Consider the following 21,768-nt stretch of genomic DNA (forward strand, 5'->3'; position numbering starts at 1 on the left):
TGGTCATGTAATTTAGGTTGTATAAATAATAGCTTTCAAAAATAAGCAGTCTTGGGCATTGTAAATATTAAGCAAGAAGAAGGTTGTGTCTTATAATTCAAGTATCTGCCAGCCTTGTCTTTGCTTGAAAGAAGAGAAATAGTGTATTGAGAACTCTGTGCTACTGGAGCACAAATATTTCCTTCAGAAATATGTTTTTTTTTTTTTTTTTTTTTAAGAAAAGGTACTGTCACTTAGGCATAGTTACTGATGAAAAGAAGCTGCCAGTTTTCCTGTCCTGGTAACACATTCTTCGCCACATGCACATCCATTCACTATTCTAGCACAAGGCTTACCACTGATGGAACATTTGTCTGAGTTGCTTCCTGAACAAAATTACGGGATTATAGTGAGAGATTCAGCTGAGAGATGCCATGGTCAATAGCAAGTTTTGAGGGCTTTTAACTTTTTTAAAATAATTTACATTTGAAGATGTAAGTGCTTGCTTTGTTTTTGTTTCTGTTGTGTTGTTGTTGTTGATTCATTTATGTAGAACTAGTGCTAGAGACTGAACCCAGATCATCCCTGTTGCTAGGCAAATGCTCTGGCATTGAGTCTTACTCCCTGTTCTTTGTTTTTAAGACTTGGTTTTTAACTGTGTTCTCAGTGATGAGGTGGGGCATTGTGTTCTATTTATTGCGGTACATGGTGAACTTCCACTTAAATGTTCAGATATACAAAGTTAAAGTGTGACTTCTATGTATTGTTTTATAAGGACACTTGCATGTAATTCATCTGCTCACTTTAAATTTTCCAGAGAAAGGAGCATGTTCAGAATGCTTTTTAAAGATTTATCCTTAATTATTAACTAATTCTGATAGTCTGTGCTAATTGAATCACTGTAGACATTTCAGAATCTAAGATCAGAGGAAGGAGAACACATTACTCTAATGACCTCAGCTTCTGTCATCATACACTATGAGACATACGCTTTATAAGCACATACATTTTCGCCATTATTTTTAATGTTTATTTTGAAGAAATCAAGATGGCTTAGAGCAGACCTTAATTTGGCCAACTCCATTATTTCCTCCTGAGGATGTCTGTCTGAGAAGATATTTTCTATGGTGCGTGCACATGCTGTGGTTTTAAAGAGACAGGCTTCTAGTTTCTTAGCTAGGTCCCTTTGAGCATGATGTAATGCCTGGGAAAAGGAAGCGATTGAGCTGGAGGATGTTCTTTTAAGAGCTCAGTTTACAGGGGACATAGCCTGTTCAATTCTCTGCATTTATGCTAAAAATAAAGACAGTTGGAGTTCTGGAGAGGGTTCAGTTGGTTCTTTTCTGTCCAATGAATACACCTTTCAGGGAATATATATTAGGATAATTTTTGGTTTGGGTCTCAGGTCATTAATGTTATCACAAATATGCAATGTGAGGATGCTTAAATACTAAGTTGAAGGAGTAGAAATCCACTACCAACTTTCTAAGTATTTGGTATATATTCATAGGTTGAGTTGCTCCTTACCTGATAAATTCACTGTTTGTGGTTCTGTCTATTTTTCTACTTATACAAAGTAAATATATATCAACAAGTCATGTATCTTGCTGGAAACTTCAAAATGTCTCTCTTTTGCTGTTGGAAGGCCAGTAATAGTTACTGCTGTTTTCCTGATATCAACTTAAGGAAGTCAGTAAGGTCTTCTCCCTGTCGAACCCATCCCATCTCCTTGCATGCTGCTGTGGAGAGACCCCATTACCTCTCTCTCCATCAGGACTGTGCCTCCTGGGTCAGTCCCCCAAGCACACCAGTGGCTGACTGGCTTCAAGGTCCTCACTTCTTCATTCCCATGCACTGTTTTCCTGAAATTTCTTTTTTCTGTGGTTGGGTAAGGCAGTGTCCTTGTCTTCCCTGTTAATCTAGACAGTGGCCCATTGTTTCCCCCCTCTCATCAATAATCTGCTCTGTAAACTTGCTGTCCTTTGAAGGTGTCCTTGTTTGTGTCATCATTGGAAACAAGAGTTTGCTGTTTATTACTCAGATCAAGTGTTCTTTTCTAACCTCTTCCTGCTCAGCTCCTAGTGACCCTGAGCCACTTTGCTGCCCCTCCTGCCCCTCACTCCTTCCCTTGCAGCTCTCAGTACAACCCCCTGCTTCCGCTGTGCCATCTGCATGACCACTCTGGAGAAACTCTGCTTCTGAGGTATACACGCATTTTTAGTTAAAAAAATAAATACAAAGTAAAAACAGACATGACACCTAAGCTGACCTCCATTTGGTCCCTAGTGGACCGTCGGTTTGATGGTCCCTATTGTTGTGTCTCCCAGCCTAATTTCTAGGCCTTGTATGGTTAGAGCATCTTAGTAAGAAGCACAGATGTGCATCCTTTGATGGCTTGTTCCTGTTCTCCACCGTCTCAGCTACCTACTTTTCTCACCTAAGTAGAAAGTGGAGGTTTTGCATCTCTCTCAGGACTTCATGCTGTCCTTACTGCCTCAGCTCTGACCACCATTAATGCCCACATGAAACCAAATACTCATTAACCATATGTTTTCTTGTTTTCTCCTCAATGATTTTTTTTCAAGTTGATTCAGTGAAATCCAGTATTACTCACATTCACTCATTGGACCCTGATGTCTGATCCTTTTCTTCATCAGGTGCCCATTAGATTCTGCTTTCTGTTCCTCATCCCCATAACCAAGGCTCCGTTCACCACATAACATGAACTTTCTATTGGTTTCTCACTTCTTTAACTTTCTTAGCACTTTAGCAGCCAACTTTTCCTACAAAACAGTGATTTTTGTCTTCTTTTCTTCCTTTCAATCCCCATTATCCATGTTTGTTCTGTATTCTACTGACTTCCTTTTTTGTTTGGCATGTTCACCAAGCATTAAGGGCCAACTTGGTGCTTACTAAGGAGAATAATGGTGGACTCAGAAAGACAACTATTAATGCCAAAGAACAACAACCTAGAAAATCAATGATTTCTGTCTGAGGAATGCTCCAAACTCTTCTTCCCCTTCCTAGTCCCTGTGTGCTGGGGACACTAATGGACTCCTAATACTCTACTGGTAGGCAGATGTCAGCAAGTGAGAGCTTGCATTTTAGATGGCAGGAAGAGCTTAAGCAGGTCTGTGGGAAATGTTGATTAATGCAGCACAGTGAGGACTCTGGGTATAGGAGTGGGAGTCTAGCATGTGAGCAGCGAGCACCATATATGTATGGTGTTTTAGGGCATTGCATGTGCATGTATGTCTCATTTATTTTCATAATAAATAGAAGATGGCATTACCCTCTTCTTCAGAAGATTCTGGGACTAGGAGCTACCTAGGTTTTTTACCCAGGATTATGGAGTTTGTTGAGTGTCATGACTAAGATACATTCCAAGCTCTCTCAGCCCTAAGCATGGTACACTATGGGGCTGTGGCTGTCCTGAGTTGTTATTAGTATGTGGATATTTTATCTTTCACCATCCCTGTTTGGACCTCAATAGGTCTGTTTGGACAATTGGAACATTAAGAATTAGCAGAGGGATATAGAAAGATAAGTCAACAGGAAATGCAAATGTGTATTATTTCTAGTCCAGTGTCATTGAATTGTAGCCTAAAGGCAAGTGTGTAAATGACAGAATTGGAGAGTGAACATGGTGCTTCCTCACCAGCTGCAGAAGCATGGTATTTGTTACTATATGAAGAGAACATACAGAATTCTGTGGGCAACTCTGCAGTTCCCCACTTCTGAAGGGTTTGACTGTGGATAATGATAAACATACACAATTTGTTTCCCCAAGGAGGAGTTCTTTAGGGTAAGAGGTGAGTAGGAAGGGGATGCCTTAGTTTGGACAATGTTGTACAAAGAGTAACAAAGGGGGAGATATATTGAAAGGTCCAACTGAAAAATAAATAACTTTACTCAGAAAAGGGAAAACAAAAGATGTCAAGGAGAAATTAACATTGAAAAGTTTGAGCCCATCCTAGGAGTTAGGCTACCCCTTGGACAGTTACAGCTGGCTAAGGGTCATCCAATTCAGTGCTAGATTCATGTTTATTACTTGGTGACTCAGTAATTTATTTTCTTACAAGGAAAAAACAAATAGAGCTTGGATTTCCCATGATCATTGGAGGATTCGGGTCTAAATGGAAGAGTGATAGTGAGCATCTCAGATTATGTATTTCCAGCTGCTTAGCTTACACCTCGTGATCTTTATACTTCTCTTTGTTGTCATCTGCAAATTAATACTAATATATTTTACACAGAATTAGTGAAGTAAATGTAGTATCTTTTTCTGAAGGCACTTGAAGGCCCTAGCAAGATTTTTCTCCTAAATATAAAACACACACTATTGCTGTATATCTAAGACCAAGCTCACTATGAAAATGATATTTTTCTTAAGGAAATATTATCATCATTTTATGTCATGTTCAAATTTAGATAATGAAAAATCTTTCAATAGCCAGAACTTACTCTGTAGGGTACGCCCACATCAAATGCTTCAGGTCAGCTGGCACTTTATTATTTTTTACTTTAGCATGTTCCAAACTGGAAAAACAGGGGTGGTGCCGGTGGAGGTTGAGGTGAATTGCAGAGCAGGCAGATGCCACCCCCACAAACAGGCATGGAGAGGCTGTGATTAGTGTGTCTCAGGAGTAGACAGTGTACCCCCAGCCCTGCAGACTGGTTTCAGAGGCATTTGCTGTTTTTCAGGACGAATCTTCAAGTCATGAATGTAACCAGCGCACAATCCTTCTCTATGGAGTCGGAAAAGAGCGTGACGAAGCCAGGCATCAGCTGAAGAAGATTACCAAAGATATCCTGAAAATCCTAAACAAGAAGAGCACCACGGAATCAGGGGGTAAGGAGCCTCAGTGCCCTGGCTCCCGTTGTGCTTGTTTGTGTTCCCTGTTCTCACAGGCTTTATCAAAGTGGTCCACGTCACTGTCACCAGTGCTTCCTCTCTTGAATGACTGTCACACTGCAATATGAATAGGCACATTTCCATCATAAGGCCTTGTGTTCATTACTAGCAGCCTTCTATTAATTAACCACCGTCGGTAGGTAGATACAGTATGTTTTGTACTTTTTCCTATGTGTACCATATTTTTTGTGGTCATCCCCATGGATGATGTACTGAATGATGAGATGAGGCACTGCCTGCAAATAGTCCTTTCTTTGCATCATTTTATAAGCTTGTGGTTTTTTTCTCTGTTCTCTCATATCTCACATCGGATGCCAGTCATGATATAGTTGACGATTTCAGGTTATTCAGGAGGATAATGGTGATAGTAGCCGTGGCTAAGTCTGTCACCAAAAAATTCCAAGTGAAAGAGGCAATTTGATCTTTAATAATGCCTTTTTGACTTGGAATTTTCTTTCCCTGTTCTTTTCACATAGTTGTTTTTTTTTTTTTTTCCTCCTCAGAGCTTTGCCTTTGTATTGTGTCATCACATTGCACAATTGGAGTCCTCTAATTATCTACTTCATATTTGCCTAATTACTCTTTTTGAGGTTTACATCATTTTATAGTCATGGCATGGCACCATTTTATACCTTAGCACCACCACTGGTCGTTCCCTCTGTAACACTTCAATAATATAAAGGAGGGAAGGGTTGCATTTGCCTCATGCAGAGAGCTCATTTTCCTATTTGAAGTTTTTCTTCTTGAGAAGAATCCTCTGGGAGCCCGTCCCTTTTTTATGATGGTAACAGGATAAACTACTAGGAGTTGCTTATGTATACTAGACTTTTTCTATAAGTGGAAATCATTGAAGTAGATACTTTTTCTGCCATCAACGTGGGTATACCTGCCTGAGCAGAGCAGGACTACCTGTTTATGTTTCAGCCTGTTATCTGGGGCTCCAGTGTCTGAGGGACAGCATCTGAGGCTTTGGAGAACACAGTGGCCCTCATGGGTGATCTCTATTCTATCCCCTGGCTCCCTTCCCTTGCCAGTCTAGGGCCTTCAAATACACCAGCGTTATGAGAAATGACCAGGAGCTGAGAAAGGGAAATGAAATTGTCTTTTGTTGGCTTCTTGTTGAACTTGAACAAGAAACTGCTCTGTCTAAGAAAACTATTTATCAGTTGTGCTGTGTTCTCTCTCTCAGAGAAAAGAGGAAATGAGTTGCGTTAGAAGATTGAATTTAGAAGCCTTGCAACTAGCTAGCAAAGGACATTCGAACCAACTTTTGGTGTGTATAGTTGGAATGGGGGTACAAAGTGCTGATGCCAGCAAGAGGCGCAGCCATGCTTAATTTATCAAATTGGGGTAGAGGACCTTTGCAAATCTCCGAAATTTCTGGTTTAGAAAGACCAAAGGAGGTTGGGAGAGGAAGGAAACAGTGTGGTGTCTTTTCTGTTGTGCCTGTTTCCTTCCTTCACAGTAGTGTTTTAAGCCAGACTATTGCCTGCTCTGTCTTTGTACCAAACCCTTAAGTAGACAGTTCCTGCATATGGACTAACAAAAGAAATGTTCCCTATTCAGTGTTTCAAAATATCAGTCATAAACACCACTTCAAAGTGGTGTCTCCAGAGGGGATTTTTTTCCTTTCCTCTATTGCAATGATACTAATTTCAGATATAATGTTATGCCATCTGGTAAATAGTCTTCATTTTAAGTTATTATGTAAGACCTCATTTATATACGAGCAGCTAGCCAACTGTACTTGTGGCTAATGGAAATTTCTCCTGACAGACACACAAACACACACACACACACACACACACATACACACACACACACACATACACACACACACACACACATACACACACACATACACACACACACACACACACACATACACACACACACACACACACACACACACACACACACACACACACACACTCCTACTTTACTCAATGAAATGAAGACTAATAAGGAAAAAAAAAACAAACCCAAACTCTTGGACTAGCATGTATTTTGTTGTTGGGATAACAAAACTTAGGATTTTGAGGAACACTTGAAGACGCTTGGAGAACCAGCCAGGCTCCCCCTTGGGGGCTTCTTTTGTTGTCATGAGTTGTCTTTTTCAGACAGGGTTTTCTGTTTTCCAGGCGGGAATTTGGGTGTTGGCCCTGAGCTTCTGTTCCTCTTGCTTCTCTCTCTCTCCCATGCTAGGGTTGCAGGCTTACACCACCCCCTGTGTATGCGATGCTAGGGATGGAACCCAGCCTGTTTGTGTGCTAAGTAAGCACTCTGCCAGCTGAGCTACGTCTGCTCCCCCTAACTTAAAGTTTAAATAACATTTCCAGTCACCATCTGAAAGGTCAACACTTTCAGAATTTAAAGGCCTATAATTTTAATGTAAAAGTTAAGGAGCAATACTGTATGTCATGAAAACAAGAAAATGGGTATGAAAAGCCTTTATATTAAAAGTGTAACCCAGTCAGTGGTGGCGCACACCTTTAACCCCAGCACTGGAGAGGCAGAGGCAGGCAGATCTCTGTGAGTTCCAGACCAGCCTGGTCTATAGAGTGAGTTCCAGGACAGGCTCCAAAGCTACATAGAGAAACCCTGTCTCAAAAAAAAAAAAATTAGTGTATTGTTACTTTTACAAATGACATTGTAATCTTTCATTTTGAACCTCTGCTAAATACTAGTATTATTCTTTCTAAATTGCAAGACTCAATTATATCTTTTCAGTTGAGCTCTTATGACATTACATATATCAGTAATGGAGCCTGTTTGCACAAATGAGCAAAGAAAAATGCACTTTCCAAGTTGTAGCAAGGCCTACTTCCTCAAGTCTTTTGTGTTTGTTTTGGTCTTCAGAAGACTGAATTAATGCATTAACTTCATGGTTTTAAGCATTTTGTACACAAGACAATAGGCCCGACCTTTTCAGTTTTGAATGATACTAGGGAATTGAAAACTAAATCAAAACTTGGATATGTCAAATTAACTTACGACACATATAAGAACAGCTGTAGAGCTCATCCCGTGTTTAACTTGTGCTTATGAGAATAGATATTCTAAGAGAAGGATGTTCCATTAATTCGCTAGTTCTAATCTGTATTATATTTGGTCTCATTTGACAGAAGTGGGATTTCAGCATGTTTTAGCAGCACTGCTTTTATGTATGTGCCTGTGTTTGGTGCCTGTGAAGGTCAGAAAACAACTTCATGTGCCCTTCTTCCAGAGCCCGCCACTGTCTGTCTGTTTGTTTGGAGACTTGGTCTTTTACTGGCTTGTAACTCAGCAACTAGTCTGCACTAGTTGTCCTGTCTCTGCCTCCAGTGCTGTGATTACAGGCAGGTGTCAGCACCCCTAGCTGGTTCTGGGATCTGCACTCAGAGCCTCATGCTTGCAGGGCAAGCAGTTCACTAACTGCGCCCTACCTGATGCCAGCACATCTTACTGAGGTATTTACTCTCGTATCACTGTCTGTTGCATCAAATTGAAACACGACAACTAAGTTTGTTTCTGTATTTGGCTTACTGTTCAAAGCGAAGTTTACTTTTGGATGTAATTTTCTAAGGCATTACATTTGCCATTAGCAAAGAATTGTGGAGTAGCATGGAATATTGCTGACTTTTTATGCCTGCAGTAAAGAAATAAAACACATGTGTTGTCTGAACTAATGTTTCCCACGTGAGACTGAGTCACAGAGCTCATTCTGAGTTGCTGCTGACCTGTTAGCACACAGTGCTGGTAGATAGACATCCTGAGCCCAACCGTTAGGTTTTGTTTTCAAATTTGTCTTTGTAAGTACTTAGATGCAGTCCTGTTTCTAGATACTTCATTGTAATTTTGCATTTTGTTCTTAGCTGTGAAGAAAATAAGAGTTCCTTCAAATAAGCAAAATTGTGTAAATTTATTTATAAATAAATATTCATATATATTTACTTGACTTAGAAAAATAACCGAGGTGAGTCTAAAAGCCAGTAAAATAGCTCAGTGGACAAAGGAACTTGTCACCAAGCCTCATGACCTGAATTTAATTTCTGAAGGAGACATTTCCTACACATTTTCCTCTGATCTCTCCACATGTTTCATGGTGACTGCATATGAACACAAAATAAATAAGTAATACATAATTTTTAAAGCCTAAAATATGGCCTGTTTAATCATAGTGGGCCTTGATGCTCCCTCTCCATTGTCATTTATTGTTGTGTTGTGTTTTAAGTCATTTAATGGTTAATGTTTATATAGACAATTTATGATAGCCAGAATCTTGTCATTATTCACTAGAATTAATAAATAATGTTATATATTGGGATAAAGTGACAATTATTAAATTTTCAAACAGATTAAAATTACCTCCACAATGAACCAATTTTAAAACATAATGTTGAGTGAAAGTTTCCACCCATCCAAGATGGAAGATGTCCGAATCTTTGTCCCCTGGGGGAAGCAGAGGTGATTTAGAGAGGAATAGGTAGACTTCTAAGGTTTTATTTCAACATTTGGATCTCATTCTGTTTTGTGAAAATGCACAGTATATATGCTTTCTTCTATATATGCTATACTACAATAAAAAGCACCATAAAAAGCTGAGGACAGGGGAGGTAACTCAGTAACATGCCATGACACACATAAAAATAGCTGGGCGTGGTGGAGCATGCTCTTAATCCCATTGCTGGAGGTGGGGGCAGGTGTGACTGGTTATAGGCAGATCTCGTCTACTCCTTAGCTAGTCCAGCCTACTTGGTGAGTTTCGGCCAGTCCCTAATAAAATAAGATGGTGACATCACCCGAGGGTTGTTACTAGCTGTTTTCCTCTGGCCTCCGTACACATGTGTGAACATATGTGAACATGCGCGCGCGCGTGCGCGCGTGCACACACACACACACACACACACACACACACACACACACATCCAAAAAAGTATCTTTAGAAACATGAAGAGCTTGATTTCAATGGAAGGTAACACATCTTGTGTTTATTTAGTTGGGGATGAAGGACAGAAAGCCAGGAAGAACAAGCAGGAAGTTTTTCCAACCCCGGAAACTGTGTTCACGAAACTCCAGCTCCTGTCATACTTTGATCAGCATCAAGTGACATCTCAGGTAGCCATTCCAGACTGTTTTCTTACACGTTTTGAATAGCTCTACTTCCTTAAAAATCTCAAGCAGTGTATTTCGAGCCTTACTTTTTATAAAAGCACCTTATAGACTTGGAAGCATCTCAGGCTTCATTTTTAAATGTCAGGTTGCCTCTTTCAACATGTGGGTTTTTTTTATTTAATATTTTTGCCTCATGATCATCATCAGTATACAAAAATAATTCCTAATGTACTTATTTTATAATATACTGACCCAGTATCACTATTGGCAAAGGAGAAACCTATTGATGATTTAAGTAAAAATACTGTGAAATTGAGAAGAAATCCATTGTTTTTCAGTTAACGCATCCATGTGCCTGGTGATTAACACTTTGGGGTGCTTCCCCTTTGGGGTCACCAGTATATAGATTATACTTCAATTTGTCTTACTTTTTTTTTTAAAGTTATGATGATAAGAATGCTGATTTGGATGTGTTTTGATTTCTGTGGAAACACATTCTAATTTCTAAGTAGAATCCCATGAATTCATATGTGTTACTTTAAAAAAAATCAAAGTAACTTATGTAACTGAAGCATCACCCAGACAGCTGGTTGTGTGATTTTCCTGGCTTTTGTCTGAGCAGATCTCTAACAATGTGCTGGAGCAAATCACAAGCTTTGCGTCTGGAACGTCCTATCACCTCCCTTTGGCTCACCATATTCAACTCATCTTTGATCTCATGGAACCAGCGCTGAACATCAATGGACTCATTGACTTCGCAATACAGGTGTCAAAGAGACTGTGTCTTTCTCATACTTAGGAAAGCAAACATTAAAGAGCTTATCTTGTTTCTTTAAATTTTCGATTTGATGATTTAAAAATCAGGATGTCACTCTGTTGTTCAGCTGGTCTGAAACCTCCATTTGAAGTGACCTCTCTACTCAGCCTCTGAGTACCTGAGGCTACGAGCTTGTGACGTGGCTTAATTTTTTTTTTAGATTTATTTCATTTTATGTGTGGGAGTGTCTCGCCTGCATGTATATGTGTACAGTGTGTGTGCCTGGTGCCTGTGGAGTTCAAAAGGTCATTGGTTCTCTTGGAAGTAGAATTATAGATGCTTGTGAGATACCATGTGGGTGTTGGGTACTGAACCTGGGTCCTCAGAAAGAACCAACAGTGTTCTTAACCACTAAATCATCTATCAAGTACCTTAAATTTATCTTCTAACTTGTATAAAAAATAAAATAATTGTAGGATTTCTGGGGTACCATATGATGCTTCAAAACATGTATGTTTTATTTATATTCTTTATATCAAGTTAAACATATGTGTGTCCTCAAACATCATTTCTTGATAGTAGAAACTGTCAAGAGTTCTTTTCCCTTATTTTGACAGGTATAGCGCATGCTGTTACCTGTAATCATCCTGCTGTGTTACAACACATAAGAATCCCTTGCTCCTATCTGATTTAACTTAGTATCCATTGATTAAGCTTTTCTAATTGCTTCTCTACCCCAACTCTCTTTGTACTGGAACCACGTCATGCCTTTGAACATGCACCACTTTCACTGTAGGAAAACTATTTCTAGCACCTAGTGTATTTGAAAGTGTTTGAGACATTCTGAGTTAACAGTTTTATTGTTAGGTCATAATTAGTGCTAGTAACACACCTGCCATTTAGAACTATATTGCCTTCAAGGGTTTTTGTTTTTGTTGTTTTGTTTTTGAAGCCTTATCATTTTGCTAGGGGAATGCTGAACTACTGTTTTCTGTGTAGTTGAGTTTATTAGTTAAAAGCAAAAATGACTACTAAAGTAGTTTTTATAATTTCATTTGTCCCACTGTAGTTATACACATTTTAGTTCATTTATTCCTTGTGTTAATAAGCATTAGGCTTGCTTTTTTATTGTATACTAGCTCCAAGCTTTATAAATAAGAAAATAGTTATTACTTAAATTGCATTCAAAAGAAAAAGAAAAGAAAAAAAAAAGGAAGAAGAAAAAGAATTGTTTTGTTCTTTAAAATGACCCAGGCCAAGGATTTTGGGCTAATAGAAAGTTTTGGTAACCATTTCAGCACTATTTACATCCTGGTTGTATACAAACTAGTGTCTAGATAGAAGGACATTTGTTTAAATTAGAAAGGGCTTCAAAGTAAATAGTGGCAAAAGTTGGTGTGTTTTCTGGAGCCGTGTGCAGAATAGTACATTGATGGTTCATTGACAGGGTTCCCTGTTGTTTTGTGCCCTACATTCTTTTCACTGGCTTTTCCTGTTGCAGTTACTGAATGAACTGAGTGTGGTGGAAGCTGAGCTGCTCCTGAAGTCTTCTAGCCTGGCAGGAAGTTACACTACAGGACTGTGTGTCTGCATCGTGGCTGTTCTCAGGCGCTATCATAGTTGCCTGATCCTGAATCCTGATCAGACAGCCCAGGTGTTTGAAGGGTGAGTATATAAGTGGCATTGTTTCTTTCTAATTCTAAAAGGTAGGGTTCATAATGAAATACAGTGATTTGGGGAGAAAAAATTTGTGCTGAGTTATAAGAAATACATTTGGTTTTAGACTATTGGTTTCAAGTAGTGATTTTTCTTTTTCTTTATTCTTCTTTCATACAGTCCATCCTGACCTCAGCCTTCCCTCCCTCTCTCCCCTTCTCCTTGTTGCCCCCTGTCTCTCCTCTCCCTGAGAACCACTCCTCCTCCATTTCCTCTCAGAGAAGAGCAGGCCTCCCAGTCATATCATCTGACACGGCAGAACAGGATGTGTTAAGGCCAGACACAAACCCTCATTTTAAGGCTGGATGAGGCATCCCAGGAGGAAAGGGGTCCTATGAGCAGATGAAAGAGTCAGAGACACCCCCTCTTCCATTGTTAGGAATCCCACAAAATCCTCAACTTGGATACCATTTACTTTGACAATTTCAGTGTCTTCTTAAATAGTCAATGAAAATATACCTAAAAATAGTTTTACCGAAACCCTTTCCTAGAGAAGGAGCTGTAATACAGGAAGTGTGTGTGGTTGCCTCTGTGTTTCCTTACTGCTCTCCTCTCCATCTCCTTGTCAGTCACAGCCCTCTTCTCCACGCTGCACAACAGCATGGCTTACCGACAGCAGTGAACACAGCAACTGTGCATCTGTTTTCAGACAGATGTGTGAAGAATCAGACACTAAATAAGCTTTGCAGCATGTTTGCACTGCAGAAACTCGCTCATCACCGTCTTTCCAGTTAGTGAGGGCTGCCTGCTGGTGTCTACTAGCCAAGGGGTCATTCTGCTGTGACCTGTGAAGTTGGGCTGAGGCATTGCCTAGTGTATCTGCAAGACTGTGTTTAAAAGACCAAAGAAATGCGAGGAGCTCTTGATAACCTCTGCACACTTCTTGTTGCCCGCTCCCCACCTGTTTGTCCAGGCCCTTTCGGAAGAACAGGCAACCTGTTCGTTTTTCCTCCATTTCCTCATTTGTCTGTTTGTTTGTTTGTTTGTTTGTTTTCCTCTGTGACCTCACACATGCATTTAATTTATAAGCAGTATTTCTTGAGTGGCATCATATTTTACAGTGACTCAGGGTTGTGTCAGGTTGACAGCTGACTCTAACTATGGCACATAGTAGGGCATTATTTTTGCTAAAATAATAATCTGCCCCCCCCCCCCCAATATGACTGGGAACCTCAGATCACAGATTTTATTTCTGGCAAGTGCTTCTATATAGCCAACAGACTAAATCCTGCTTCTCTCTTAAACTGCACGACCCTTGCATCTGTTGCCCTCTCGTATAATCACCTAGTGACATTCCTTCAGACTGGCTGTTCCTTCATTCTCCTGGCATCCATCTCTGATGCCGGAGAATGCCTGTCCCTAACAGGCCTGGATATGGCAGACTGCCTCCTGCTGTTCCTAGTCTGTGTTCTGAAGGGTGCAGAGTGGTCCACTATGCGCAGGAGAACCTAATCTCCCCTTTCCTTTCTCTGCTCAGGGCACTTCACCTGACAGCCCTCTGTACTGTGAGGGTGGTGAGTTGGAAGATTATTAAACCCTTTTCAGGGTTTGAGTCATCTGTGACGTTATTGGTGGCATGTTAGGCAGAGGCCTGTGTCAGATACTCGGTGGTGGTGGTGGTGGAGTCAGACATGTGCATGGATGGGTCACAGGCGTTACCTTCTATGCCATACTGATTGATGTCCATGTGGTATGAACAGAGGTGTCCATGGTTTTGGATGGAGGAAAATGGCTGTGGTATTTGATACTTTGGAAAGAAAGGCATTATTATAAAGGATGCCTCTAAAGAGAATGGACTTTCATTTTTCACATAAGATAAATCAGGATAAATTTGCCTATAGTTAGGATAAACAAGAGAAATGGGATTCCAAACAGTGAATTCATCAAGTTAAGCAAATTTCCTGCATTGAAGAATTGTTTCTTTCCAAACTAGTGAACTTGGCAGTCTTTGCCAACCGAGTGAATTTGTGAAACTTTGTACTGCCTTTAACTTTTCTGCCTGCCCTTTCCTTGTGTGTTCTAGTCACAGCCGCTTAAGTCCCATGTGCATCAAAGTGCTGGGGAAATCCTTTTATTACTTTTGTTTCTTACTGTCAGTGATGTTTCTGACAAAAATTGATGTTTAATAACTGCATTTTTATGAACAACCGGGTTTCTTTTTCTGATGTCAGATATATATTTCCAGGTACTAGGTAGACACACTCTCACTTTAAAGAATTCATCAATTACTCACATATTATCAAGGCATGTGCCTTTTTTACCCCTGTGTCTCTGTCCTCAGGTTATGTGGCGTGGTGAAGCATGTTGTCAACCCCTCAGAATGCTCTTCCCCTGAAAGATGTATCCTGGCCTATCTCTATGACCTCTATGTGTCATGCAGCCACCTCAGAAGTAAATTTGGAGACCTTTTCAGGTGAGCAGGAGAAAAGCAACAAAATACAGACATGGCCACGTCTGTGTTTGTTAATGATCCCATTGCATTTACATCCTATGTACTAATGTTAGTTCATCTAAAGTATTTGATCTCCTCAACTCATTGAAACAGAATACTAAAATACCTAGTGACAATAAGTATAAGTATGTGACTACAGGATTTTTTTAGGTGACAAACTACACATCACCCATGAAAAGGATCTCTTATTTAAGATTTCACATTCTTTTAGAAGTTTCAGATAAGCCATATTGAAGTCATGCTAAAATTTTGGTATATGTTTCTATTTTAATTTAAAATAGAATTTAAATGATAAAAGTCTAACTAAAGAGTCAGGCAGAGGTATGCACACCTTTAATCCCAGCACTGAGGTGGCAGAGGAAAGTAGATCTCTGTAAGTTAAGAGTCCAGCCTGGTCCACACAGTGAGTTCCAGCACAGACAGAGCTACACAGAGAAACCCAGTCTTGGGGGTTGGGGAGGGGGCGTCTCACAGAAGGCTCACCGAGGCAATGCTTTCCTGTCATAGCCTCCTTTGTGTTCACATCTCCCCTTAGCAGACTTGTTCCCAGGCTCCCTTCGGCTTTAGTGTTCTTTGTGCATCGTAAAGTAGCAAAGCCTTCCCACTTCCTAGGGACTGGCTAAGGCTCTGTACCCTTAATCTTCCAGCACTTCGCAGACCCGTGTTTTGAAATTTATTTTCTCCTTTTCAAACTAGTTTACTCTTTAGCAGATCACTTCTTTGGCTGTGGATGATCTTCTAATGAAAGGCCAGCACTACTCTAAGTATCATCCAATCAACATGAATTAAAAGCAATTATTTGCCTTACCTGTTTTATTCAACTCAATTATAGTTTGATAAATATTGATGTTTGGGCCTTGACAGAGATGTACCTGTGTGCATTATGAGAGGGTGCTGTTAAATCTGCAGTTTGGCCTGTCTTTAGACTGCAACCATTATCCTGCCACAAATTTTACTCCTATCAATTGTGTTGCTTTATGAACATTTTTGTAAAGGAATCCAAAAAGGTTTCAGCTGTATAAACTTTATACTTTATCCTCTCGGAACTCTGATTCACCTTTCAGAGTGAATTAATTTTTTGCAGTAGTTAGAGACTTGTCCTAGATCTCATGGCTGTTTGTGTAACTGTGGCTACAGTTTCTGGAGTAGAAGCTGTGACCTCACATGGAACATTCTTTCAGAGGTCTCTGCATGCTGGCCTCTTCATTTGTGTCCCTACTTTCTTGGCAGTCTATTGCATAGGGTCCCCGATTCCTTTCATCCATTGCTTAGCATTGTTGCTTACACAGGCAGCAAGGGTGCTAGATATTAAGTGCCTGTTGAGGAATTTTAGATTATTAATTGTAGGAGAAGGTAATAATGTGGCAGAGGGTGTTAGGACTTCAGAAGGAATATGGAAAACATGTCAATTATGGTTTTCTCAGCTCTTTCTTGCCCAATGTTCACTTTGCTCATAAATACCATGAGCTCTGTCTTTCATGTATGTATTGCATTTGACCACTCTTCAGTATCCCCATCACTTCCATCACTGGCATCTCTTTGTTGGACCAACTTGCAGAGTCCTCCTCACTGGCTTCACTACCTTCAACCTTTCCTTCAGTATGTTCTCCTCTGTTCCCAGAAACCTCACTTCTGGTCCTCACACCCAGAGCACTTTCTCTTTGCTGCTGCTCTTCTCTTGCTTGTGGTGCTCTGCCCAGTTTGGTGCATGTGCACCATTACATACCATCTGCAGCCTTACTCTCCAACAGCCTTGTTTTAAATGACAACCCATTCTCAGTCCCTCGTTCTAGAAACCTCAGTATCGGCTGCTCCTCCCCCGTACATTATGTATTTACTTATGGTTTGGCTCCTCTCTGGGATGCAAATCTCCAGAGAACTTACGTTGTTTACTCTTTTATCCCCAAATTTTGAAGATTGCGTAACTTCTTAGTAGGCATTACTGTATTTTGACACAAAAGCAATTTGCCCAATTGCCCAATTGCACTGCTGTTGAAGGAAAGATTAGTAGTGTTAATAAAGAAAACTATGGAAAATGTTACCATTTTGTAACCTTTGTAAAAATATCTGAATGAGTCTCAGGAAATTCTTTTCATGAGAATGGTGTAACAATAAAAATACTTCATTAACTTCTATTACTGCATTTTGAATTTTCAATTTATATTTCTCAAATGTTTTCTTATTGAAGATGGGCTTTTTGCAACAGCCTTGGTTTTAATGGTGGCCAGCCCCTACTGCTCTGGACTTATATTTAGGAGTCTGGCAGTGGGTTAAGGTACTCTTAACATGAACAGGGTAGGCATCACAGATAATGTATGTACTGTCCTCAAAAAGAAACAGAAAAAGAGGGCAGCTTTCTTGGGATATTGTGTAGTCAGACCTCTGCTTTGAGGGAAAACATTTAACAAGAAGCTAAATGTGAAGGGAGATTTCTGTTAATATAGTAGTGATAAAAGTTTTAATAATTGAACCTAAAACACCATCAAGTTGTGTAGGGAAGAGATTTGGGGGGCCGTAACACTAGCCATTTCTACTGCTGCTCAAGCTCCTGTGTGCCAAGCACTGTGCTGGTGGTTCCATTGAGGTTTGGAATCGTCAGAACCCCAGGAAGTAGAAGTGAGTTTCCTTACCCACAAATATTGTTCCTGATCATTTTTGACATATGATGAAGCCTGGACTTAGAACAGGTTTCCTGACCTCAAGGCAGTCATTGCTTTCATTACTCTGTCAGGTTCTTCTGAGACATGCAGTTACAGAAGGAACATGCCTGAGTTTTTGGCTTCATTCCCTGTGTGTAGGCAGCAGAGAGTGGGAAGAATGAGAGAATAGTCTTAATGGTAGCCAGCATACTATTAACACATGGAAGCGCCTCTTGGAGAGTGTGATAAAGGAGATAACAAGTCTAGAAAGGAAAGGTACAGAGTTTAGAGAAGTTCAGATGTCCAGCCAGAGAGGCAGTCCAGAGAAGTCAGGATTTGAAGGCAAAGTGGGGTGGGAATTGAGAAGGAAAAGCAGAGTTGTCTGGGTTTCTAAGATTTGGTAGATCTATGTGTCACCCTAATAACAAAAGTTTCATCTGCCGGAAATTTGATACCCCCCAAAATCCCTACTACATAGCAGAGCTCTTGAGTAGGAAAGGGATGCTGCTTATAGATTTCCGGTTCACAGCAAGATGGTATGAAGAGGTGAGTTCATATGGAATGAAAACATTGCATATGAACACTGTGAGATGACATCATCTCTTGTCTATAGAGTAATACATTCTAATTCTCTTTTATTTCTAGTGTTCCATATCTATTCAGATGTAACCCACTGTAAATTCTCAGTTGATAGAGCAGGCTCTTAAAATTTTACTTGTTTCACAGAACGACAAGAAATACAGGATACAGCCGCAATGGGCCTAGAACTTAGAGCCCTCTCCTTTTTCAAGTGCTGGGATTATAGGTGTATAATGCTTTGCTCAGCTATTTATGTTTTTTTCCTATTGCTGAGAAACATGTTCTACTTTTTTTTTTTTTTTCTGTAACAGTTTTTCATACTATTGACTGTACTGTCTATATGGAGAGTGTGAGCTCTGTGAATGCAGGAGGTTCAACTTGACACAGCCGTGACCCAATGCCCACAGTAGCTTTGGCACAGGAGCTGCCACTGGGCATACTATACGCGAAAGAATAGGGTCTGGGGTTTACAGTTGGTATTAAAACACTGACTTTTTCCTGGTGTGCAAGTAGATCCATTTATTCTTAAGTTATAGCACTTTATAACTACTCTTAAGAGAGAGACCGTTGTTAGATGGCTTAATAAATACATTGATGTTTTTAGAACATGTTCATGCAGAAAAGATTTAGAAAATAATTCAGCTTAGTAACTAAATGCCTCATTTTGTTTCATATATAAATTAAAAATTTCTCCATTGAGCAATTACTACATTCTAGGTATTGTACCCTATGCTGGTTTACAGAGAATTTGAAATTAGTAATAATAGGATGTTGATTGTCTAGGAAAATCTTAGAGTTGTTGCTACTTAACATGTCCTGAAGTGAAGTGATTTTCTTGGTTGGTTTGTTCTTTTGTTTTTCCCTTTTGTAACTATTTTTCTCTAATCTTAGTAGTGCCTGTTCAAAAGTAAAGCAGACCATATATAATAACGTAATGCCTGCAAATTCCAACTTACGCTGGGATCCAGACTTCATGATGGATTTTATTGAGAATCCCTCAGCAAGAAGCATCAACTACTCAATGCTGGGCAAGATCCTCAGTGACAATGCTGCCAATCGGTACAGCTTTGTCTGCAACACACTCATGAATGTGTGCATGGGACACCAGGATGCCGGCCGGTGAGTTTCTTTGCCCTGAATGCATCGGTAATCAAAGAGGAGTTAATCTAGTATTTGCTCACATTTTCTTTTCTTTTATTGCTGATTCTTCCCCTGCTATATCTTAATTAATTTTCTTAACCCAAGAAACAGTGAATTTTAGATTCTTGGTTTGGCAAGGGATATTTTTGTTTTGTTTTTCGAGACAGGGTTTCTCTGTGTAGCTTTGCGCCATTCCTGGATCTCGCTCTGTACACCAGGCTGGCCTTGAACTCACAAAGATCCACCTGGCTCTGCCTCCAGAGTGCTGGGATTAAAGGCGTGCGCCACCACCACCTGGCAGGATATTTTGTAGTTGTGATTCATTTTGGAAGCCATACACAGTTTTGAAAATAATACTATATTTAGATACAAACTATACTTGTGCCTACTTACATTGCATAATATCTTTAACTTTTTATCTTGGTAGTACTAGGGTTTGTACCCAGGATCTTGTACATGATATATATCCACCCCTGTGTCCTTAATTTTTGATTCTTATAAAATGTAAAAATATTGATCAGATTTATTCATATAACCTAAATATGCTAATTCAGTGTGCTAATCAAATGTTACTTGATAAGTGGTATTAATTATATCTCTAAATCTGTTATGCTTAATGATAATGAAACATGTATTTAATAAAGCAACCACCTAGAATCATTCCTCATTTGTACCAAATCACTTTCTGCTATCTTCTTTCTCTTTTCTAGGATAAATGACATAGCCAATTTCTCCTCTGAGTTAACTGCTTGCTGTACAGTTCTTAGTTCCGAGTGGCTGGGGGTTCTGAAGGCTCTTTGTTGTTCTTCAAATCATGTGTGGGGATTTAATGATGTACTCTGCACTGTAGATGTAAGTTTTCTCTGTATTTCAAAAACAAAATTTAAAATTTAGCTAATCTTTTTTACTACTTAATTAATTAAATGGTAACATAGCAAAATGTTTTTCTGTGTCATGACCATGCATTAAATAAATTAAAGATCAAAATAAATAGAAGAAATTCCAACACGTTCTAGCAGCTAAGGTTTTATATGTGAATGGTATCAGAGCTCTTTCGTTCTTTTCCAGCTTGGATTCCTCAGAACAAGACATAAAGCATTTCATACATGAAGAGAACCAGTACATAGTTAAGACTATAGATGTTCTTTTTAAATGAATTCTCTCACATTAAAAAAAAAAAAAGTGTTAGTTGTAACAGGAAAGAATGTTCAAGTATTAGGGTGATGTTTTCCCACTAGGGGAATCTCCTGCTTCCCGCCTTACCCACAGATGACATACTGTATTCCATTGGCAACTTCCAATTATGATACATCTTTGAGTAGCTTCTTTATTTTGCTCTCGTGTTGCATTTTCTCAGTTGCATGCAAATGAGTTAAAGGTCAACATCTGCCTAGAGCATTGGGTGATGAGTGGACTTTCTTCGTCTTATGATCCTAGAAATAGGCCCAGGAGAGCAATCGAAGTTATTTCCCTCTGTTGGTTCTTACTGAGGTTTGCGATCTCACTGTGTTGCCGGCATTCTCTTAGATAGTGGTCTCTGCTGCCGTATTAAAGGGTGTTGGGTATTAAAACCTGTCAATGTTTTTCTTGAAGGTGAGTGACCTTTCATTCCATGATTCATTAGCTACTTTCATTGCTATCCTGATAGCACGACAGTGTTTCTCCCTGGAGGACGTCGTGCAACACGTCGCACTCCCCTCTCTGCTAGCGGCAGGTAAGCTGGCACGGAGCTGCATTTGTTATTGGTTGCTGGTTGGTAGTCATGTGTGACCATTTAAGCATAGGGAAAGGACCACCTTATGGGTTGGGATGGCATGGTACCTGGTGAGGATAGTGTAACTGATGTAGCAACACTGAACTCTGGAACAGGCATCTGCTATTGCTTTATACTTGGTTCAAGGCAGCATGAAGGTTCTTTGGAAAGGTATAACGAATGACCTTACTAAAAGGAGAATTTATTTAAATGTATTACTGAAATTTTAGCAGTAAAAAAACCTGCAAAGCTTGTTGTAGGGTATGTGAGGAGGCTTGCTTTTAATCTCCCTGTCTTTCCAGCTTGTGGAGATGCGGATGCAGAGCCCGGGGCAAGAATGACATGCCGCCTCCTGCTTCATCTCTTCCGAGCTCCCCAGGCCTGCTTTTTCCCTCAAGCAACAGGTGAGCTGACCTCAGAGAAGGCTCTGCATTTGTGTTTGTTTGGAACTCATGTTTCTGCTGTGACCAAGAGAGCTGTCCAGTTTATAATTTCCTCCCTGATTTCCGTGGGCTTGATCTACAGATGATGGAGGACTAAGATAATGCCCCTGAAAGGGCTGTCAACACCTTTCATAATGTAAGATGAGGATATATTGGGAAATAAACACGAAGAATTAATAAACAATAAAAATGCCTGGGCTCTTAGGAAATACCATGCTGGTGGGAAGTCTCATCCTCTTACATACCCTGTGTTGATTCTGCGCATGCCATCTCAGCTTAGAGGGATGACAACTCATTTATT

The 21,768-nt window shown here is 39.9% G+C and overlaps 2 protein-coding genes across 13 annotated transcripts in view; one reads left to right on the plus strand and one right to left on the minus strand.

Annotated features, from left to right (window-relative positions):
• Positions 1 to 21,768, plus strand: part of Med12l (mediator complex subunit 12L) — a 340,622-nt gene that overhangs the window by 255,332 nt on the left and 63,522 nt on the right. For 10 of the 11 annotated variants that reach the window (XM_036191125.1, XM_036191135.1, XM_036191130.1 and 7 more), the window contains 9 exons: positions 4,684 to 4,831; positions 9,873 to 9,991; positions 10,611 to 10,754; positions 12,247 to 12,410; positions 14,743 to 14,874; positions 19,023 to 19,250; positions 19,982 to 20,123; positions 20,865 to 20,985; positions 21,327 to 21,428. In XM_036191125.1, the coding sequence (XP_036047018.1) occupies positions 4,684 to 4,831; positions 9,873 to 9,991; positions 10,611 to 10,754; positions 12,247 to 12,410; positions 14,743 to 14,874; positions 19,023 to 19,250; positions 19,982 to 20,123; positions 20,865 to 20,985; positions 21,327 to 21,428 (1,300 nt within the window). The remainder of the gene's footprint in view (positions 1 to 4,683; positions 4,832 to 9,872; positions 9,992 to 10,610; positions 10,755 to 12,246; positions 12,411 to 14,742; positions 14,875 to 19,022; positions 19,251 to 19,981; positions 20,124 to 20,864; positions 20,986 to 21,326; positions 21,429 to 21,768) is intronic. The other variant, XM_036191127.1, reaches the window with a different exon arrangement.
• Positions 1 to 21,768, minus strand: part of P2ry12 (purinergic receptor P2Y12) — a 42,379-nt gene that overhangs the window by 6,292 nt on the left and 14,319 nt on the right. The window contains exon 1 of one of the 2 annotated variants that reach the window (XM_036191138.1): positions 4,444 to 4,883. The exons of the other annotated variant lie outside the window; for it this stretch is intronic. The gene's annotated coding sequence lies outside the window, so the exon portion shown is untranslated. Of the gene's footprint in view, positions 1 to 4,443; positions 4,884 to 21,768 lie in introns of those variants that run through there. 2 annotated transcript variants of the gene reach the window in all.

Source organism: Onychomys torridus, chromosome 6 (genome assembly GCF_903995425.1).
Source record: "Onychomys torridus chromosome 6, mOncTor1.1, whole genome shotgun sequence".
Lineage (NCBI taxonomy): Eukaryota > Metazoa > Chordata > Mammalia > Rodentia > Cricetidae > Onychomys > Onychomys torridus.